At 40.4% G+C, this 22,511-nt stretch overlaps 1 protein-coding gene across 1 annotated transcript; it reads right to left on the bottom strand.

Moving 5' to 3' along the window:
* Positions 1-3,320: 3,320 nt before the first annotated feature.
* On the bottom strand, positions 3,321-20,946 carry LOC129059931 (adenylate cyclase type 10-like). Its single transcript, XM_063724776.1, has 11 exons — positions 20,312-20,946; positions 18,224-18,385; positions 17,294-17,332; positions 16,929-17,069; positions 16,402-16,545; positions 13,932-14,137; positions 11,156-11,277; positions 5,119-5,195; positions 4,837-5,026; positions 4,317-4,372; positions 3,321-3,514 (listed from the first exon to the last, which is right to left on the bottom strand). Exons 4-11 carry the CDS (start codon positions 16,984-16,986, stop codon positions 3,390-3,392), a joined length of 978 nt encoding a protein of 325 aa, XP_063580846.1. The 5' UTR covers positions 16,987-17,069; positions 17,294-17,332; positions 18,224-18,385; positions 20,312-20,946; the 3' UTR covers positions 3,321-3,389.
* Positions 20,947-22,511: the final 1,565 nt, after the last annotated feature.

Genomic DNA, 22,511 nt, shown 5'->3' with positions numbered 1-22,511 from the left:
AGAAAGGGGCCTTATCACATATAACTGAAGCCACCCAAGTCCTAATTGTCTTGTGAAAACCTGGGTGGATAGCCCAGGGAGGCAGCCCCTTACTTGATTACAAGAAGACTGTCTCCCTTAAATCTAGTCTCGGGGCCTCATCATGGTTACTAATGCCATTCTCTCCCCCAACTCCAGTAAGACCTGTGCCTTCTCATTTATATTACGGCACTGGTTCCTCCCTTAATGAAGTGCTCAGTTAGTCCTAGTCACTCACATCTGCAGCTCTTGGGCGATGCTCACCACCCCTAGTTCCCAACATGCCATTCTCAACAGCAAGGTTGTTGCCAACTTCGAAATAGGCATAAGGATAGCTTGAGGGCTCTGCAGGAACTGCTCGGCCCAGCCACACAGGGTGAAGATAGGGGTCAACGTAATCACCATGATGATGGGCATACTGGAGAGCAATGTTTCCAAAAACTCCCAGGAAGCTGCATCCATATACTGGGACTCATCAATGAGGAAAATTAGTGGTGTTTCCCTCACTGCCTGGAAAGAACAGCAAACAAACAATAACGACCTCTGATTAGAAATGAAATCACCTGATTTTCAAATCCACCATGAATTTTCCATCAATAATTTAAATAAAATGTTAACACAGGCTAGAGTTTTCGGAGTAAAGTGTATTCTAAATCCAGGTAATATTTTACCTTATAAATATAAAATCTAGTTCCTAAAAAAAGTACTGGGTTTCTGTGGACAAGAAAATATTCTACCTGAAACATGAAATAAGCATCAAAATATTCTCCAAATCAAACTTGAAGCTTTCAAATATTTCATTCTGGCAAAAGCTTCATTTGTGTGGGAACTCATAATACCTTAAAACAGCAATTTCTAAACCAGGCTATGCATCGGAATCACCTGGGAGTGCTTGCCAGCACTCCCAATTACCAGGCCCCACTCAAACAGACTTTAAAAATCTATTTACTTTTAATCACATTCGGAACTCCTACTCTACTCTCCACTGCCTCAAGTGACCATTCTAATGTGTTTATTGCATAGTTCTTTGTTTCTATGGTGTTCTTATAAAACACGCATTGTTGTTTTGTCAAGTAATTGTTTTTATGTAAATGCAACTGTATTACAGATCTCATTACTTCTCCCTCTCTTCTAACCAGGACTGTTTTTAAGATCATTTCATATCACTATGTTTTCATATATTCCCCTATTTCTAAATTGCGCATTTCATTCCATCATGTTCATGCATGCATTCATGCCCATACCTCCCTGGCCTCCACACACATACTTGTTGAGATATATACCCAGGAGAGGAATTGCTGGGTCTAGAGGATACAAGTTATTAAAATTTGACTAGTTGCTTTTAGATTGTTTTCCAGAATGGTTACATCAGTTTCTGCTCATACAGATTTTTGATTCCATAATCCTAGGTTAGAACATGCGTATCTGCATTTTTAACAAATACTAGGTAAAATAGCTATATAACTGCATTTAGAAACTACTATTTTAAATTAAACTACTAAAATTTTATTTAGAAACAGGATCTGGAAGAGCAAAGATCTTTTCTTGTATGCCATGCCGTGTTGTAGGATGAATCCAAGCTTAAAAGTAGAAAATAACAATGAAGATATCAGCAAATAGGCAGGCCAAGAAACGCCTGAATCAAAGTGTGATGTGGACAGATTAAAATAAACATAAACTATCTCCATATATTAAGAGTTAGTGACATGTAGTGAAAGTACCCACCTCCTGAAGTACTTTAATAAAACACGCTTTAACTTTCTTTTGTCTGGCCACATCATCCATGTGCGAAACTTTGAAGGACAAAGGAAATGGACCAGGAAAATTATTACATGTTAGCATTTAAAATGAAAATCTAATAAAAACATGCAGGTTCTCCAAAGGGAACACAAGATAATTCTATTTTTACTGAGAATGGGTTTCTGCAAGATTGAGCACAGAGTTACAAGGGCCAATCCAACATTAATATATAGTTCAAAGGATGAGATAGAAAACTCATGAAAGGTTGGAGACAGATATCTATCTCCTTTCCATACCAGACTCTAGTAAAACCCTTAAAGGGTTATGACTAAGGAGTAAATGACAGGTTGAACTTAGCAATGACAGTTTGGGCAGCTCCAGTACCCCAGTTATTCCAAGTATACCAGGATGAATCTGTACATGAGACTTGTCAGAACAAGATGCAACGCACATCACATAACATTGTTTCCTGTGCTAGGCTGAGGCACATGAACTACCAGGAACCTGAGAGCCAAAGTGAGATGACTGCTAATCTACGTAGGCAAGGGTTTAGAGTCCCAAGCAAGGCCTATCTTAAGAGAGGGATATGTTGAGGGATTAGACAGATCTTAGTGTTCCATTCCAAAATACTCTGCAGGGTGGGTAGATTAGGAGAAGTGACAGAGGATAAATAAAACAAATTGTGTACCAGTGAATTTTTAGCTTGTTCACTACTGGAAACCCCATAAACCCTAGACCTCTGAAGGCTTTTGAGATCCAGATGCTGGTTTCAAATGATATATTCTGTGGTAAGGGAACAGGAAGGTAGGGTTAAAAAATAAAGAAATTGTAACCAACTCAAGAACACATGGATATAATTCCTGGGGATATGCCACTGGTGAGGGCCACCTTAATGTATTTAGTACTTTAAAATATACAATGCAATCTCTCATATACCATCTCCTTTAAAATTCACATGAAAACATACAGTAATATAATTGTTATTTCACAGATGAAAAAGCTATGACTCAGAGAGGCTAAGTGATTTGCTCTAGGACATAAAACTACTAAGTGTCAGGTTCAATATTAGAATTCACTCTCCTCAAAAGGAGAAAGCCTGAGTTTTGGTGTCGAAAGAATTTCAAATCTTGGTCCTACCATATATGTATATGTATATCCTCAGCTTATTAGATTAGAAAACAATCCTAGGTCTGACTATCCACAAAATATAACAGTAACCCAATTCAGAAAGCCACTGCCTTCATTACCTACACAAATAAGAGGTCATTAAAAAGGCAGTGAAGTTGTTCTTCCACTATCCCACGAAGCTGTCTTTGTAGGCACTCTTGCCGGTAATAGGCTGGGCATGTATCAATCTCAAAGAAGATGGCCATGAGGGTCTGGATGGCATAGAAGCACTGCTTGGAATCTACTTCCTTCAGCATCAATGGCAACACCCTGGTGAATATTACTATGGTCATCAGGAGTCCCCTGTACAACACGTAGGTTACTCACTTCACCAGTCCAAGAATGCTGAATCTAATGACACAAGAGTCTCACAAACAAGAGAAAGAGGTCCCAAGAGAAGTAGGCTCTGACCAAGTCAGAAAGCAGGAGTCTTTACCTATGCCCTTCCTTCTGTGCCAGGAAGTTTATTTCAGCCAACAGCTGGCTTTTCCACAGCCTTTTCCACCTTCATACAGAACTGCTTGTCCCTTCTTCTGGTGCAAACACCCTTGCTGTGCCATTTGGAAGGCTTCCAATTCTTTCTTCCGGTCTGTAGAGAGACAGGGAGCACCTAACACTCCTGGATATCAATAATCAACATTATTGATTGTTCCAGGCTTTTTGGTAGATACTCTATTGATTTGAATCAATTTGCAAATCTAACTCTCAGAATGGCTTTTTTCCTCCAGAATTCCCAGAAGAATCTCATTCATTGATGGGGCTTCATATCTCTTTCCAGAAAATCAATTCTGAGCTAATATATGCTGGTCTTTAGGGCTTATTCCAGAGCCTAAGTAGTAACATTCAGAAAAATTAGGCACCTTGTGGACACGGGTGTCCCTTAGCTTTTTGTAAAAATTTTCTTAATAACAATTTAGTCTTCAAAATCTGTCACTACTATGTAAAAGTAATGGACTAGTAAGTATAGACTAAAATAAATACAAAGATAGGGAATATATAGTGTGGGTGACAACAGTCTTGGTGCTAATATATAGTGTGGGTGACAACAGTCTTGGTGCTATTTTCACTATTCTAAGGATGATGAATTTTTCTCTAAAGATGACCCACAATAAGCTGGTCTGATCTCAATAGCTAAACCTGACTTACAAAGATTATTACTAAATGTTGGTGTTTCTCAGGCAGTTATAGGACTTCACCTGAAATTTGAATATTTGACATGGAAAAGAAATAGTAAATCCTCTTCAAAGTGAACATAATTTCACTAAGAAGGTTGCTCTCTATTTTTTAATAAAGCTTAAAAGCATTTAGTTTTGCACTGTTTTATTTTTTAAATCACATTTAGCTGTCTATAGCTGAAACAAATATGATTTAAGTCACAAAAGAAAACATACCTAACAAAGGGTGATTTTTGTTTCTCTTTCTTGCCAAATGTCTTTTTCCAAACATTCTGGGAAAAAGAACAAAGTGAAATGTATCTGTTAAAAATAGATTAGGAACAGCTGTCTTCATAAGCAAATACTTTCAGATAATTAAGGAGGTACAGAGTTCTGAATAAAAAGGTTTTTAAAAACTAAAAATTTTGGGGGAGAGGGAGTAAAGAGGGAATATTATTGATTGTTCCAGGCTCGGGGAAGTAAATGAATGGTGAAGTACACAAAGAAAAAAAGAACAAAGAAGATCTGGGTTAGTGACCTATTGCTATTCTCTTCCTTTCGGAGAAAAGGATGTTCACTGAAGAACTAGCTAAGAGCTAAACATAAAAGCTAAATCTCTCAGACACTAAACACTCCTTTTGTGTGTCTTATTCCAGCATGCCCATACTAGCAGCATCTTTTTTTTCCAATTTCATGTAATCAAAAACTTATTGTTCTGTAAGAGATGAGAATGAAACTATCACACAATGATACTCACATACATCTTTTGTGGCCAAGATATTCATATATCTTCCCTGGGTTGGAGATGTTTTTCATCATTTTCTCTGGGAGTTTCTTGAAGTTGCAAGCAGGTAGCATGTATCTTAGATATGTTACCTCATCACAGGACACCAAACCTGGATAAGCAGTTATCATTCTGGCCGCAAGACTCACTTTTGGGCCAATAACTGTGTCAGAAAGACAAGTGGAGAATTTTGGACCATGTCTTCCACCTTCCTCCCTTAAGTCACAAAGATAACAGTCCAATGTCCTATTCTACCTGTATATTCGTGTCTTGCTACTGCTCCAACCACGCCAGAGAATACTGGTCCATTAGTGATACTGATGGAAACAAGTCTAGGGATCAGAAAAGCAACAATGGATAATACAGTCAGAAGCCTCCAAGTCAGGCACTAGATCTGCCACTCCCTAGATCCAGAAGTCTAGTTTTAGAGCTTAGAATGGAAAAGGCCAGAGGTTGCTCTCAGTCTATATAACATGAGGGGTACAAAGTACTGAATATTAGGGAGAGAACCAAAAGAAACAGAATGGTTCCCCTAATTCAGGAGTTTTAGTTTTAGTTGGGGGTTATTAGTAAAAGATTTTCTTTCTTTTTTTTTCTTTTGAGACAGGGTCTTGCTCTATCACCCAGGCTGGAGCACATTGGTGCGATCTCAGTTCACTGCAACCTCCGTTTCCTGGGCTCAAGCGATCCTCCCACCTCAGCCTCCCAAGTACCTGAGACTACAGGCACACACCACCACATCCAACTAATTTTTTTTTTTTTTGAGAGAGATGGAGTTTCATTATGTTGTCCAGACTGGTCTCAAACTCCTTGGCTCAAGCAATACACCCATCTTGGCCTCCCAAAGCACTGGGATTACAGGTATGAGCCACCACACCTGGCCAGTAAAAGATTTTTAAAAATTTTACATCTGGGCCAGGCGCGGTGGCTCACGCCTGTAATCCCAGCACTTTGGGAGGCTGAGGTGGGTGGATCACAAGGTCAGGAGATTGAGACCATCCTGGCTAACACTGTGAAACCCCGTCTCTACTAAAAATACAAAAAATTAGCCGGGCGTGGTGGTGGGCACCTGTAGTCCCAGCTACTCGGGAGGCTGAGGCAGGAGAATGGCATGAACCCAGGAGGCGGACCTTGCAGCGAGTGGAAATTGTGCCACTGCACTCCAGTCTGGGCGACAGAGCAAGACTCCATCTCAAAAAAAAAAAAAAAATTTTACATCTGTGGTAAGGCAAATATTTAAAAACCATTTGAGAAAAAAAAATTGAAGGGGTTAATTAATTTTCCCAGAGTTACATAGCAAAAACGAACAGTAAGTCAGAATGAGAATCCAGGCCTCTTGCCTCCTAGACTGATATTATTTCTACTATACCATGTTGCCTCAGATAAAACTGAAAAATGAAAGTAGATAAAGAGATATCAATACAGGATTAATAGATCAAATAATGCTAGAATGTCACAGTTAAGGAGAAATCAGAATGTCAGGACTGCAGACAGAAGGCTTTCTGAAGTAAATTAACATTTGGAACAAATTTTTTTAATAAGTAATATTTTAAAAATTCATTAATGCATACATACATTCATTTCATTCACTAAGCACTGAGAAGTGTGCATAGTACTGAGTACTTGGCTGGATGTTTAAAATATCCTGCCCTAGAGAAGTTAAGTTTGGGGAGGAGGGTGGTAGGTTTGAGGGAGGTGAAGAGATACTTACATATGTCAGCAAGACAAATACTCCATATTAGAGATTGATATAGCACATTAGCAGAGCAAACAGAACAGATGCACTAATTCACACTGAAGAGTAGATAGAGTATTCTTAAAGGAGAGGACATGTGGTCGGACCTTGAAAGTTGAAGAAACTGCTAAAGAGGGGGAGTGGTACTGTCTGGTGCGAAAAGGTAAAGGCTTTGAGATGCCTTGTGTGGTCATGCAAAACTAAGTACTTCAAGATGGCTAGAGCACAGATGTGAACAGAGGTGTTTGGATTAGAGAGAGGTAATGGGAGAAGTAGTCTTACCTCTCTAGGGATGGAAGAGTATTAGACATATGAATTATTTTAAAAGAGGGCATATACTGTTCTAGGTGAGGCAAAAGCCTAAAGGTGGCAAGGAGCAACTCATACATAAAAAAATAAGTAGATTTACTCACTGACATGACAATTTCATGTGACAGGTAACAAGATATGTAGGTGGAGAAAGATTATGCAATGAGGCATAGTCTCACATTAAATCTATAAACAATTTTCAGCGGTTCAGACAACATGAGAAGTAGCAATCATGTTAACACTATTATCTCCTAAGCCATCAAAATTATTTGTCTTCCTCAAAGGACAGGATTAAGGGCTCTTGGCTGGGTGCCGTGGCTCATGCCTGTAATCCTAGCACTTTGGGAGGCTGAGGTGGGCGGATCACCTGAGGTCAGGAGTTCAAGAGTCCACCCTGGCCAACATGGTGAAACCCCATCTCTACTAAAAATACAAAAATTAGTGGGCATGGTGGTGTGTGCCTGTAATCCCAGTTGAGGGATTCTGAGGCAGGAGAATCGCTTGAACCCGGGAGGCAGAAGTTGCAGTGAGCCAAGATTGTGCCACTGCACTCCAGCCTGAGCAAGAGTGAGACTCCATCTCAAAAAAAAAAAAAACAAAAAGTCTCTTACCATTCATTCACTCAGCTCACTGCCCCCAGGGTGAAAAAAAGAGACACTTAAGACAAGACCATGCTGTCAGTTCTGCTGCCATATGAAGAGCAAGACTGAAAATCTTTTAATATTTCATGATGCTTCCTCTGCCTAAATACCCTTTCCCACCTTCTCCATTTGCTGAACTACTTTTCTTCTCAACCTGTCTCAAAAGTCATCTTTATAGTCAAGATTTCTTTGGTACCTCTGTGGAGAATTAACCATTTCTTCCCATAGCACGTTGTTGTAACTCTTGTAGCATTTTATTTCTGCACTTTAATTTCATTGTATTAAAGTTAGTTGTTTACTTAGCTGAACTGGTAAAATCTTATTTCTCTTTATGCCCATAGCACCTAGCACAGTGCCTGGCTCATAACTGTGTTCAAGGAATGCTTGTTGAATGAACGCATTTATGCATGCCAGAAATTCAGCTATTAACAAGTCAATAATGAACAAATAATACTTTTATCACTTAGTTATTTCTTATTTCTTTATATTATACTTTATAATTCCTCCATGTTTTTCTCGGCAATCCATATTCCTTCTTTCCTTTAAAACTTTTCTGCATTGATAAAGAATGTACTCTTTATCTGATATATGTAATTGTATATAAAGTATTTCTGGTACTGAAAAACCATAATAATGCTATTCTGAGACTGCACTCCCTATGTCTCAAAAATATCCTGAAGAAATACTCAGGGAATCATCTTTCCTCTAAATGAGCTAAAAGCTGGAGCTATTTCTCAGATTAGAAAGAGGAATTCAGAGGATATCTCAAGGTGAACAGGGTCTTTGAAAAAGAAGACATGGAAAGTAGTTTTGGGTCTGAAAGCTGATGTCATGCAGAGAGAAATGAGCAATGGTATCTGCTACCGAGGCCAAGTAGGTACCTCTGAAGCTTTAGCATCTGCTCAGCATTTTCCAAAAATATCTTCCTTAGAACATTAGTTCCTCTGGATGTTTATAGGTCTTTCTGGAGAAAAGTGTTTGATGACCAGGTAAATTTGGGAAATGCTGACTAAAACTAAATATAACAAATTTCTTTCCCATAGCACTACTCAAAACCTTTGATATGTTAATGTTCATTGTGAACCTTGAAGAAGGAAATATAATTTGCATCACTTCCCAAACATATTTGGCGATGAAAATCTTTTCTTTTTTCATGAGCATATTAAGGGACTAATAACATTCTACCAAACACACTTTGGGAGATATTGAATTAGTAATTATCTTCGAGGAAAAAAATCACTGACCTTGAAACCTAGCTTTGAGGCTTTGACATCTGTTTGGCTTACCAGCATAACCTTTCTGGATCTTAGTTTCTTTAAAGAGGTCAAATTTGATGAACTCTAATACCCCATCTAGTTCTTAACATCTATTATATTCTAAACTAAACAAGATGGAAATGACCAAGTTACAGCCTAAGAGTGACAGAAGGCATTCTTAAGGGCATTGTAAGACAGTCTCTAAAGGACAAAGAAATGACTCTTTTAAGCGTAAGGGCCAAGGGTGGGACCTTGAAGGCCATAGGTCAATACAAACTTCAAGAACAGAACAGACCAGCACTGGAAGGGACGGCCCATGTGATGGTTAATACTGAGTGTCAACTTGATTGGATTGAAGGATTCAAAGTATTAATCCTGCGTGTTTCTGTGAGGGTGTTGCCAAAAGAGATTAACATTTGAGTCAGTGGGCTGGGGAAGGCAGATCCACCTTTAATCTGGTGGGCACAATCTAATCAGCTGCCAGTGAATATAAAGCAGGCAGAAAAATGTGAAATGAGCGAGACAGGCCTAGCCTTCCAGACTGCATCTTTTTCCCATGGTGGATGCTTCCTGCCCTCAAACATCGAACTCCAAGTTCTTCAGTTTTGGCACTTGGACTGGCTCTCCTTGCTCCTCAACTTATAGGCAGCCTATTGTGGGGCCTTGTGGTCATGTAAGTTAATACTTAATAAACTCCCCTTTACATATATATATATATATTATATATATTTATATATAATATATATTACATATATATTAGTTCTATATAATATATATAATTATATATACATATATATATATATTAGTTCTGTCCCTCTAAGAGAACCCTGACTAATACTGCCCAGCACATCCACCCTGGAGGTAAGATTGGGAGGTAGGATGTAGGAGTATCTGCAGATCCCACCAAACCTGAAAGAAGTGTTAACATGTATTTGCCTTGGTCAAAGGGTCTGAGTATCTATTAAGCAACTGTAGCATCTTTCTTATCTCTAAAATAAGGCTTGGATCAGATAATCTCTAAATTCCTTTCCAATAGTAACATTCTATGAGTGTGTATCTATAATTATATCACATTAATAGCATATTCTATTCTTTTGGGGGAGCATTTGCATTTTATAAGAGGCAGGTGGGGGATAAGTAATGAAACAACACAGGATTTGAAGACTGAAGATCTGGGTTTCATTACAAGCTCTGTTATATGCTAGTAACTTCTCTTCTGTGACCTTAATTTCCTCATGTATAAAAGAGGAGCTGGGCATGGTGGCTCACACCTATAATTCCAGCACTTTGGGAGGCTGAGGTGGGAGGATCGCTTGAGCTCAGGAGTTCGAAAGCAGCCTGGGCAACACAGCAAGACCTTGTCTCTACTAAAAATAAAAAAAAAATAGCCCAGTGTGGGGCGTGTGCTTGTAGTCTGAGCTAGTTGGAAGGATGAGGTTGAGGATGCAGTGAGCTGTGATTGTGCCATGGAACTTTAGCCTGGGAAACAGAGCAAGACTCTGTCTCTAAAAAAAAGTAAAAAATAAAGAGGGATATAAATTTTCACATTGATAGCATATACTAAAGTATTCTATAAATGCTAAAGTACTATGCACATGTTTGATATAATTTTTATCCATTTTGAATAAGTTATGGCAAGCAAACCAATCTGATTCGATGTTAACATTGGAAGTAACTATTTTTAAAATTCATTCATGTATACACTTTCTCCATAGCTTTCTATTTTAAAAAGTCAATTGAAAACTTCCAACAAACTTTATCATAGTGCAACTAGTGGGAAAATAGATTTTTCTATAACTTCATCTGGGTTAGGTTTTGTGAAAGGTGGTTGGGTGAGGGGTGGATGTGGAAGAGGGAGATCAGTTCAGTGTAAGGTCCAGAAAAAGCAATAAGATCTGGGAAAGACCCAGAATGAAAGCCAAGACAGTGCTAACCAGCTGTGGTTCCTTTCTATCTAGGTAATTTCTCCATAACTTCTCTCATACTCTCTTGTAGACAGGCTGCTTTTATTCTGCATCCTCTCCACAGGCGTGTTATTTGCATCATATTAATTTACACATTTGCTTGTTCCCTTGCAGTATTCTCGAATCTTGGTATGTTTGTTCTGTTTCTCCCCTTTTCCTGACCCGCTGAATGGGAATGTATCTTTATTTCCCCTGGGTATCCAGTACAGAGATCTGTATCTAGTGATTTCTTAATAGATCTTGTTTGCTCACTTTCCTTAGCATGTTCCCTCCGTGTTAGGCAGATTCTGGACTACTTGAATCCCTGCCACTTGTTACTGCCTCCTACCCTGCCTGAAGAGCCCCTGTGGCCTGAGAAGCTCCTCTCTGCCCCACCTTCCTCCTCACTTGGTCTTAGCAAGATTCTCCCAGCAGAAGCTGAAGATGCTGAAGGAGCTCTCCAGGGCATGTGCACACTCGTCTGGCTTCTTATCACCAGGAAGGCCGAAAACACAGAGGAACATGCAGCCCTGGGATAGATGACAAACAAAGAAATGAGACACTTACCTGGGAAAGGAATATGGCTTGCCTAAACTAAACCAGCTCCCCCGAATGAACCCAGACCCTATCCTTGAACACTCTTCTGTTGGAAATATAGGATTCTACATGATTCATAAAATGGAAACGCTGGGCCACAGCAACATACACTTTTTTTTTTTTTTTTTGAGATGGAGTCTCACTCTGCCGCCCAGGCTGGAGTGCAGTGGCGCGATCTCAGCTCACTGCAAGCTCTGCCATCTGGGTTCATGCCATTCTCCTGCCTCAGCCTCCCAAGTAGCTGGGAATACAGGCACCCGCCACCATGCCTGGCTAATTTTTTTGTATTTTTAGTAGAGACGGGGTTTCACCGTGTTAGCCAGGATGGTCTCGATATCCTGACCTTGTGAGCTGCCTGCCTCAGCCTCCCAAAGTGCTGGGATTACAGGCGTGAGCCACCGTGCCTGGGCAGCAACATAGACATTTAAAAAAATCTTGATTTAACTATTCAAAGAACTGAAATTTAAAACACAAGAAAAATTGCTATCAAGAACTTTTCAAAAATTTAATTTCTAGTATATATCTTGAGCTAAAGTCTATCTGCCCACATTTTCTTCACCTATAATGTCAAGTGTGAAGATTCTGCTTTTTTTCAAGATCTTTAATTATCTGAGAAAGACCTGACTACATTTACTTTACTAATAGAACCAGAAAAACATTCTTTATGCTTTCACAAGGATTCTTCAATAAGAATTCAATAAAAAATGACATGGAGAGTAACCCTCAGTAACCCTGAAAATTAAATTAACAAGAACATCCCGGCCGGGGGCGGTGGCTCATGCCTGTAATCCCAGCACTTTGGGAAGCCAAGACAGCAGATCACGAGGTCAGGAGATCGAGATCATCCTGGCTAACATGGTGAAACTCCGTCTCCACTAAAAATCCAAAAATAAAAATTAGCCGGGCGTGGTGGCAGGCGCCTGTAGTCCCCAGCTACTCGGGAGGCTGAGGCAGGAGAATGGCGTGAATGCGGGAGGCGGAGCTTGCAGTGAGCCGAGATTGCGCCGCTGCACTCCAGCCTGGGCAACAGAGCGAGACTCCGCCTCAAAAAAAAAAAAAAGAACATCCCATTCCTTAATTAACATTAGTTGAAGTTTTAATGTAATATAGCTTGTTACAAAATAAGTAGCAGGGAATTTGACTTGCACTTGCATTATGTGGGAGATCAACTGGTTGTACAAGACTCCTCACTCACCTTTAATGCTGATGGGTCAAGTTCCCTCGTACTTACTTTCTCAAACATAAAGATCCCACTCAGCTGGCCACCCCGTTTCTCAATGATTGTGGAGATGTATAAGGCAGCCTCCTGGATAAGATGACACAAATGCAACATCCACGCTGTCTTGTGGAACTCTAGGCTGACCAAAACCAGAGTCACCGTACGGAATTCAGATACATACTCTATAGGCTGGCCTTCATCAATCTATAAAGACGCATTGAGTTACCTACCTGTATGTTCAACTATCAACGTCATGTTGAGGCATGTTTAATTATGTATTTCACGGTATGTATGAGAAAATAACTTATGGGTCTCAGCAAAAACTTAAAAGAAAATTCAGTATAGAAGATATACAAACCAATGAACTTGGAATTAAAACTGACTTTAGGCAGAATTCACTGATGAAATCTGTCAAGATTTACTCTCTAAGAGTTAATTTGACACATCCATTAGTCATTACATCTCTTACTAAGGAATTCACATATATTCATATATATACAATCAGTCAACTTATATTTACCAAACATACACTCTATACCCTTCTTACAGTGTACTAAATTGTTAAAGAACAAACTAAAAAACAAATATGGCTTCTACTTTCTAGGACTGAGAAATCTAACTAAAGGTTTAAGATATGTTCATCACAGTATTACGTTGGCACAGATGGGTAAATCTGCTGGAATTACGATGGGTTGCTGGAGATTAACTGGATAAATACAAAAAAGTTGTCACTTATAATTGTACACCTGTTTATGCATGTGCACACACACACACACACACACACACACAGAGAGAGAGAGAGAGAGACTCTATGAGGATTCAAGAACTAGGAAATAACATTCTTCAAAAGGTTTTTCATTATGTGCTTCTGCAGCTTTTGGTCAAGAGTTCAGAGTGTGGATCCAATTCCAGTGCAGTTCTTAGAGTCTCTGAGAAAAGAAAAACAAAATGTCCCTGGCCGTGTGGAAAATTAATGTTTAAAATTTGGGGCTTAGGTAGAAAGGACAAAGTAACTTACCAGCACTTGTACGGTAATGTGGTAGATAATTAAGGCACTTGTCAAAATGCTCATCAAAATCAAATGGGTCAATGATCCGCATCTCTCTTAACTACAGAAAGGAAACTGCTTAATTCTGTGCCCCCACACAAGAAAGGCTGAGGATTCTATTGCCCTTGTTTGCCTTTTATCTCCTCAGCCTCACTGTTCTACCTCATCTATCTTCATAGGAGAATATTCCCAGCCTCCCTCCTAAATTGAGTTCCAATGGTCATTGGTTTGGCCAGGCAATATGTGAACACTACCAGAGCATTGCCCTGTGTACTAGGAAGGCCTTTTCAGAATGGGAATAGAGGAAGCTAGCCTCCTACCTTCACAGCTTCATCCTCCCTCATGATTTCCACTTCAAACATATACTGCTCGCAGAGCATCCAGCACTTCCAGGATAGGACAATTTCATTCGCCTGAGCCAAACGCTGAGCTAACTGGACATCATCTACATCCTGCCCAATCACCAAGAGGTATTGCTGCCGCTCATCTCCAACAATAACCTGGGAAATCCGACCTGCAGACAGACCTATCCAGAAAAAAATGAGATAAATGGAGAAGAGTCAAATTCAACTGGGAAACTATGTAACAGGAGGGGTCTGGAATCCCCACATAGCTCTGTGCATCATGCCAATCTTGTTACTGCCCTCAGCTGTGGAAGTCTTAGGTGAGCTAACCTTTAAAAATAATATCTTATGGCCAGGCATGGTGGCTCATGCCTGTAATCCCAGCACTTTGGGAGGCTGAGACGGGCAGATGACCTGAGGTTGGGAGTTCAAGACTAGCCTGACCAACATGGTGAAACCCTGTCTCTACTAAAAATACAAAAAAAAAATTAGCCAGGCGTGGTGGTGCATGCCTATAATCCCAGCTACTCAGGAGGCTTAGGCAGAAGAATCACTTGAACCCTGGAGGCGGAGGTCGCAGTGAGCCAAGACCGTGCCACTGCATGCCAGCCTGGACAACAGAGTGAGACTCCATCTCAAAAAAAAAAAAATTATTCCCCCAGATTTCCTTCTCTTATATAATACACCTGGAGATGGACATTTTGTCTGTCTGGAGATGGTGAAGGAGAGTAGTGGAAGAAGAATGTACAAAGGGGCACAAGGAGACTTTTTGAGTGATAAGTATGTTCACTATCTTTATTGTGGTGATGGTTTCAAAAGTGTATAAATATGCCAATGTATAGTATCAATTATCCTTAATACAACAAAAACCAAAAGAAACAAAAAAGATGGCAGGACAAAAGAGATGCCATATAAGACAGAATATAATTCTTTACCAGTGCTCCTCAAAACATAAAAGAATAGCTGGAGCCAACTTTTGCCCTTAAGGAGGTTTTTGAAGCCTTGTGAAGGAGCTTTGTATATTGAGCTTCCCCTCCAATCCTGACTCTGCCATTGGTGAAACTTTGGCCTCTGTATGTAGCTTTTTAATTTTTATTATATTGTATTATATTTTTGATTCTGTCAAGCAATAACATAGTTCAAAAACTAAACTATACGAAAGAATATATATTTTAAAATCTTGCTTCTACCTACATGACCATCTTTACTATTTTCCTGATATTAGTAATTTTATTAGTTTCTTATATATTTTTTCCAGTATTTCTTTATACAAGATATAAACAAATAGGCTGGGTGTGGTGGCTCAAGTCTGTAATTCCAGCATTTTGGGAGGCCGAGGGGGGTGGAACACGAGGTCAGGAGATCAAGAACATCCTGGCTAACACGGTGAAACCCCGTCTCTACTAAAAATACAAAAAAATTAGCCAGGCGTGGTGGCAGGCATCTGTAGTCCCAGCTACTCAGGAGGCTGAGGCAGGAGAATGGTGTGAACCCGGGAGGTGGAGCTTGCAGTGAGCTGAGATGGCGCCACTGCACTCCAGCCTGGGTGACAGAGCAAGACTCCATCTCAAAAAAAAAAAAAAAGATATAAACAAATAAGAAAAATTCTTATTTTCCTCCTTACACAAATGGTAGTGTACTAAACACGCTGTTTTGTAACTTACTTTTTTTCACTTAACTATATCTTGGAGATACTGCCATATCAAGACATCTTATTTTTTTAAAGTTGCAGGTAATCTTATTGAGTATACATATTATTTATTTAACCAGTCTCCTATAAATAGTTTTCAATGTTTTAAAATTACAAACCATATTACAATCAATAACCTTGCACATGCAACATTTCAGATGTGTGCACGTATACCTATAGGATAAATGTCCAGAAGGATTGCTAGGTTAAGGAATAAATGCACTTGTAAGAGTAAATAGTATAGATGGTATGTAAGTGAAAACAAGACTTTTTAATATATATTTTTATATGGTTTAGTTTTTGTTGACATAAAAAATACAATAAAGACAATAAAAATAAATAAAGATTGCCAAATCACCCTTATACCGTTGTTCACTCACAGTAAGAAAAAGCTCATTCCTCAGACTCACCAGAGTACACTGTCCAGCATCTGAGGTTTTGCCTATCTATAGGTAAGACAGGTAGTCAGTGTACTTCCAATTGGCATTTTTCTTATTATGAATGTTGATCATCTTTTTACGTGTTAAAAGACATGCACTTCCTTGTCTATATACAATTTACTCATGTCCTTTGTCCATTTTTCTCTTAAGAGTACTATTGTTTTCTTGATTTCTAAGTGCTCTTTCCCTAGTAGAGCAATTCACCCTTTGTCTATATGAATTGCAAATATTTTTTCCCAGTTTATCATTTATCTTTTGAGGTTTTTATAGTGGGTTCCCCCTTGCCCAACTGGATCACTCTTTTAGGAGGTACTACCTATCTTTAACTGCAGGTCCTGGCCTTCTCTGGTATGATAGATCCCAAATTTCTCCTGTATCTCCAGACTGCATTTTGCCACCAAGGTAATGATGTCACTCAGTTGATTTTGTTCTACTCTCCAGAGTGCCAGGAGCGTGTTCCCTGCAGACACACAGGATAGGCTGATGGGGACCAAATATCTAGACTTACTTGGTCCAGGGCAAAGTCCCAGTAATGCAGAAGATCAACTTGACCCAGTGTGGATATCAAGTAAGTTATCACGCAAGGTTTCTTGGCTGTATACATTATGCTAGGTTAAAATACTGCTTCAGATCCTCAAAATCATTCAGTAAATAAAAACATAACTAGGTAGAAATTTAAATGATCCTAAGGATATTTTTGGTAATCTTCCTTCCACCAGTATACTAACAGAGGAGAAGAGGTACTAGCAAAAGATTCATAAAATGTGGGTTCAAGTTCGTATCTAATTTGATGGCTGGTTTTATTATGTTTAAATAAGAAGACAGGCCAACTCCGGGACATACAGCTGTTAGTGATCCTGAGTTCTCCAGATAGGACATGCTTGACTCCTCCCCATCTCATGCTTGCTTCTGCTATTAATGACCAAGTTTCTCATTAGTTTTCTCAAGAATGCTTTACTGGCACTTATTTTGCTGTCCTTCAATCTAAACAAAAATGCAAAGCATCTGAGAGTTTAATTTGGGCAAAGCTTTTCCATTAGACTGGGGGATCCTTTGAGGCACAGACTATGTCTTCCTCATCTTTGTATCCCCAGGGTCCAGTACCTATTAATCAAACAATGCTGAATAAACCAATATGCTGAATTCCACCTAAATATAGTCCTCCTCACTCACAGTCTTTTAAGTATTCAGAAAAACTAAAAAAATACCTGTGATATTTAGGATATCCCCTCCAAAACAGAGAACATCTGAAATCAAGTAAGGAAGAGAGAGGAAAATGAGTCAAAATCAGATATAAACCAGATGAGGGCAGAATCATATACGGTCAAAAGAATGGCCTACTGAGTTTATCCTGACGTCATTCTTGTCCATTTGCTCACTCCAAGACTCAGGCTCCTTCTTCCTTCTTTTCATTTTCTCCCCAAATCTATCTGCACCTACATATATCATTTCTAAAATGGAAGAATTCCTGCTGTCTCCAAAGCCACCCCATTCGTGATAGGAATCTTATCCCCTTTTACCTTCTCAAGACCTTCACACCATTCCTAATCTCTCTACTGAAATATTCTCATCAATAGCTTAAAAAACAAAACCAAAACACACAAAAATAACCCACATATTCTTGGTTCTACCTTCTCTTCTGCCTATTAGCTCCATTTTTTTTCCTGCTACATTCACAACAAACAAAACCCCCAAATCTCAAAAAAGTTGGCTATATATATTTTCCTCATCTCCCATTTACTCTTCCTCTTAAATGTTTTCTCTGCCATTCTTTTTCTCAGCTTACTCCACTCTGACTTCTACCTCCACCACTTCAAATTATCAAGGTCATCAACAGTATTAATCTTGCTAAATTCAATACTTCTCTGACCTCACTGTACTTGACAGCTGTCATTTTCAACCCAGCTAGCTGCAGCTTTCTTCTAGAGACGCTACCTCTCCTTTGGCTTCAGGAACACCACAATATCCTACCTCACTGGCTGTTTGTAGTTTCTTTTTCAGGTTCTTTCTCCGTTATCATAATCCTCCCCTGGAGTTCCTCAAGCCTCAGCCAAAGGCTCTTTCTCTTTATTTATGCTCTCTCAACATGAACTCAATCGGTTCTTAACTTTAAGTCCCACTTTATGCCATCAACTCACGTTTTCATCTCTAACAGCGATCTCTTCTCTGAGCTCCAGGCTCAATCATAGCTGGATTCTCCACTTGAATGGAGTCATTCTCCACTTGAATGACTTATTGGCATCTCAAACTCAACATACTCAAAACAGAACTCGATTTTCTTTCTCAATGTTCAGTCTTTCCTGTCTTGGTAAATGACACGATCAATTCATTTATGAAAGCCAAAAAACTGAGTCCTTTTTCTCACCACTTCCCACTGAAATTCAATGTATTAGCAACTCCCATCTGTTGAACCTGCAAGATATATTTCAGGTTAATCTACCCCACGCAGCTCCCCTGCCATACCTCTACACCAACAATCTTCAGTCTTGACTGCACATTGGAATTGCCTATGAAACTTTAAAACATCTTATTCCTGGGCCAACCTCAAGAAATTCTGATTTAAATGGCCTGGGGTGAAGCTTAGGCATTAAGATTTTTAGTTAGACAAGGTGGTATGGTACCTGCAGTCCCAGCTATTTGAGAGGTTGAGGCAGAAGAACATTTTAAGCTCTAGAGTTCAAGACAAACTTGGCAACATATTGAGACCCCAGTCTCTTACCAAAAAAAAATAGAAAAAAGGAAAAACAATTAAAAAGCTCCTCAGGCAACCACAGCTGAGGTTGAGAACCACTGCTCTAGACCAAATCTCCATCATCTTTCCAGGACAATTGCCTCTTCCAGCTTCTATTCTTAAATTCACTCTCCACCAGCATTCAATCTCCACAAGGTAGCCAAAATCAGCTTTAAAGTGTTAATCAGATCATATTACTCCCCTGCTAGACCTTTCCACAGTTTTCCTTTATGCAGAAATATATAATTCCAACTCTTCACTATGCACTACAGAGCTTGGTGGTCTCATAGCTACCATCCCCCAACCTTGCCTCAAACCACTCTTCACCCTGGCGAGCTATGTTTTGGCCTGCACTGGCCTTCTTTTAGCTCCTAGAGCATGCCGAGCTTTCTCCTGTCTCAGGACCTTTGCACTTGGTATTCTGTCTGAAATGCTTTACCCCTAGTTCTTCACAAGCTGTTCCCCTCATCCTTCATGTGTCAGCTTAAATAATACCTCCTCAGAGGAGCCTCCTATGACCACCCTGTCTCATATACTCCCCTACCCTAAAATTATTTTGTGTGTGTGTGTGTTTTTACCACTATACTATGTTTATTTCTTTGATAGAATGTATAAGCTACAATTATTGTGTTTATTTATTGTCTGTCCCACTAAAATGGAAACTCCACGAGGGTACTCTGTCTTACTTTCCCCTGTATTTCTAGTACCCAGAAGTTGCTGGTATTAGAGTACATACATGATATAGAATTTTTATCTTCCCCTTCATCCAAACCTATGAGAAAAAGCAAACGACCTTCCATATGTGTTCCTTAAGGATAAGAGGTAAGTCGAATAATCAAATTCCTAACGGAGATGCCTCAAAGTAATTATTCTGGTGAATCTCAGAATGATGGACGGAAGCATACAGGGCACTGTCAGTAAAGGATGAGAATGTTACGTAAGTACTAAAAGGTATAAGGTCAGAGTAATTTCTGTTGGGTAGGCCTAACTAAAAAGTTCAAGAGTGGGTTCTTGCCCTGCCTGCACCTATTACAGTCCATGTCACAGAGTAGGTACTCAAAACATGGGTACTGTACAAATGAGTTTTTTCCAGATACTGGATATCTGGCAAATAGCTAAAAGCTTAATACATGGCAGAAAATAAGAAAACACCTATTCCTTCCTCACAGGATCAAAATATAATAATAAAAAGATGTTTTATAAATTTTGTCTGAATACACACTTGAGATACATTATTGTTAGAAGAGAATACTTTATTTTGAAATAAAATACAAATGTGCAAAGTAAATTAGCTCCTCCTGTCCCCCCTTTGAACAATGAGTCAATAGAATGTGAGACCGGGTAGAATGGTAGATAATAGGCAAAGTTCTAGCTTTTCAGTGGCAACTTGAAGAAACCAAAGATGAATGATGCTAAAGGAATGACCCTTTGGTACCTGTTTTAAAGTACTTCTGGCCCCCTTCTTTTATAAACCCCCAGGAGCCCAGCACCATACCTTGTTACCCTACAATGATCACTCACGCTCCACGATGTCACTAATGTAATAACTGAAGATGTGGGCCAGTTTGTCCATGTCACGTTCCGACTATGCAGGTCAGGCTGAACCTGTCCATTAATGCTGTAAACCCTGACCAACAAAGCAGAAATTACGATGTTAACTCCAAATCCTAAACTTTTTGGCCCCTTTCTCCCCACACATCAGGCCAGTGTAAAGGAAACAGATCCCTTCAAGCTGAGTAATTCCTTTATCCATTAACATGGTGTAACTTAGAAACTACTAAGGGCCAGGTTGGTTGCCGCTGCCATTGGGAATCCAAAGGACCACCCTCTCTGCTTCCAAGAGCTGGAGATGGTGCCCTTTTCATCTGGAGCCAGCTCTTTCCCCTACTCTCTTAGGCTGCCTGGCTATGGGAAACAATAGGATCCCTCCTCATGTCTGGCTAGAGAACCACTCACACAGTGAGGACAGGCACCTGGTATTACCCATCTTCATATCCCTGACACAGAGTAAGTATTTGTTAAATGAACGACTTGCGGAGTGGCTGCTAGATAGCTACGGCCAGAACAACGGCGGGCATATACTTACACGACGCCAAGAATGAATTAACTGAACGAATAAAATAATTGAAACAGAACGCATATTAGAAAATGCTCGGGGTTGGGAAAAACGGGTTCAAAGCCCGCCGCGTGGTCCTGTAAAAATCCTTTCCTCTGAGTTTCGATTTCATCATCTTTGAGGTGAGCTCAAGGGCTGAGCCGGTTCATCCCAAAAGATGTCCTCCCACGCTAAAACGAAGATACTCAAAGTTTCCTGCGGAACCCGCGGCACGAAGTTAAACTGTGCCTTAGCTCGCGGGAGGTTAGGCCTGTAACCGTCGAGGCCTCCAGGGGCTTAGACCCAACGGCCGCCTCTCCCGCAGGCCAGGAGACTAAAGTGCCGGCCGTCGCCTTCACCCGTCACATGGACGCCTAGGAGGACGCCCTGGGCCGTGGCAACCTCGGGTTCCGATCCCTGGGGCTTCCGAAAGACCAGTAGGTCGGGAAGCAGCGCCGCCAAGCGGGCCTCCACAGGCCACAGAAGCGGCGTCGTATCCCGCTCGCCGGTCACCATGGCTGCCCGCCTAGGTACCGGAAACAGGGTCCAGCTGCATAGCAGCCAATCCGCATCGCAGGCTCTGTTGGGGGCCCTGCCGCCGACCAATCCGCATCGCAGGCTCTGTTGGGGGCCCTGCCGCCGACCAATCCGCGCAGGATTCCTTGGGACAACGCCAATCGGAAGCGGCTGCAGTCACCGCCCCACCACCTTCCCCCAGCCTTGGCGGGGCCGACTTCCGCGGGGAGAAGGGGCTGGAAGTGCGGCGGTCCGCGCTTTCAAAGGAGCAAAGCTGTCTTTTCTACTGGAAACGGGGGAGGTGAAGACACTCCTACGATAAAGCCGTTGGTGTGAGATAAATATCGAGAGGTCTTTCCCCCATACTACAGAGTAGAATCTTGGGTCATCTCTGAATTTGGTAAGGACAGGTTCCACTGGCATAAATCTAAGCCAAACTCAAGCACAGTTTGACTAAAGCTATCAAATACTGTCAGTCCTTTTCCTTCATTGTGAAGAGTTTCTCCTCTCTTATCTGCCAGGGCAGGTCTACTGCTCTCATCATGAATGCTTCCTCGGGCTGTTTGTCTCTTGTGTGTTGATAATGGCATATCGGAGGCTTCTAGTCTTTGTTGCTTAGATTCCCAGCGACCGTAAGGTGAAACAGTAACAAGGTGAGCATGCTGTGGATTTTTAACAATCAGAAAAGTACTTTTGTTTTGGTCTTCTGCCAAAACAAAATCTAACAAAACGTGAAAAGTACATCTTCACTACCTGAAATTCTACAATACTTAATCAAGGCTGTTTTTGTGATAAGGGCTAATTTTCCTCATGGAATTACTTCATCACATTTTGATAAACACTTTCAGTAGTAGCATCAAATGTATGATCAGCCTGCAGGTGACAGAAAATATCTCAACAGGGTGGAAGGGCCAAAAGGGAAGAAATTAAGGGGAGATAAAGCTAAGAGGCCCAGACATTACAAGTTTGACACTGTTTACAGAGACACTGTCCATGCAGACAAGTCTTGTCGGGGGAGATCACAATTTCAACACTGGAAACACAAACTAGAACCCAGGAGTTGCAGATTCCTCAAAAGTCACAT

This window comes from Pongo abelii, chromosome 5, assembly GCF_028885655.2.
Source record: "Pongo abelii isolate AG06213 chromosome 5, NHGRI_mPonAbe1-v2.0_pri, whole genome shotgun sequence".
NCBI classification, from domain to species: domain Eukaryota; kingdom Metazoa; phylum Chordata; class Mammalia; order Primates; family Hominidae; genus Pongo; species Pongo abelii.
The sequence above is the reverse complement of the archived record's forward strand: the minus strand, read 5'-3'. Positions and strand labels throughout refer to the sequence as shown.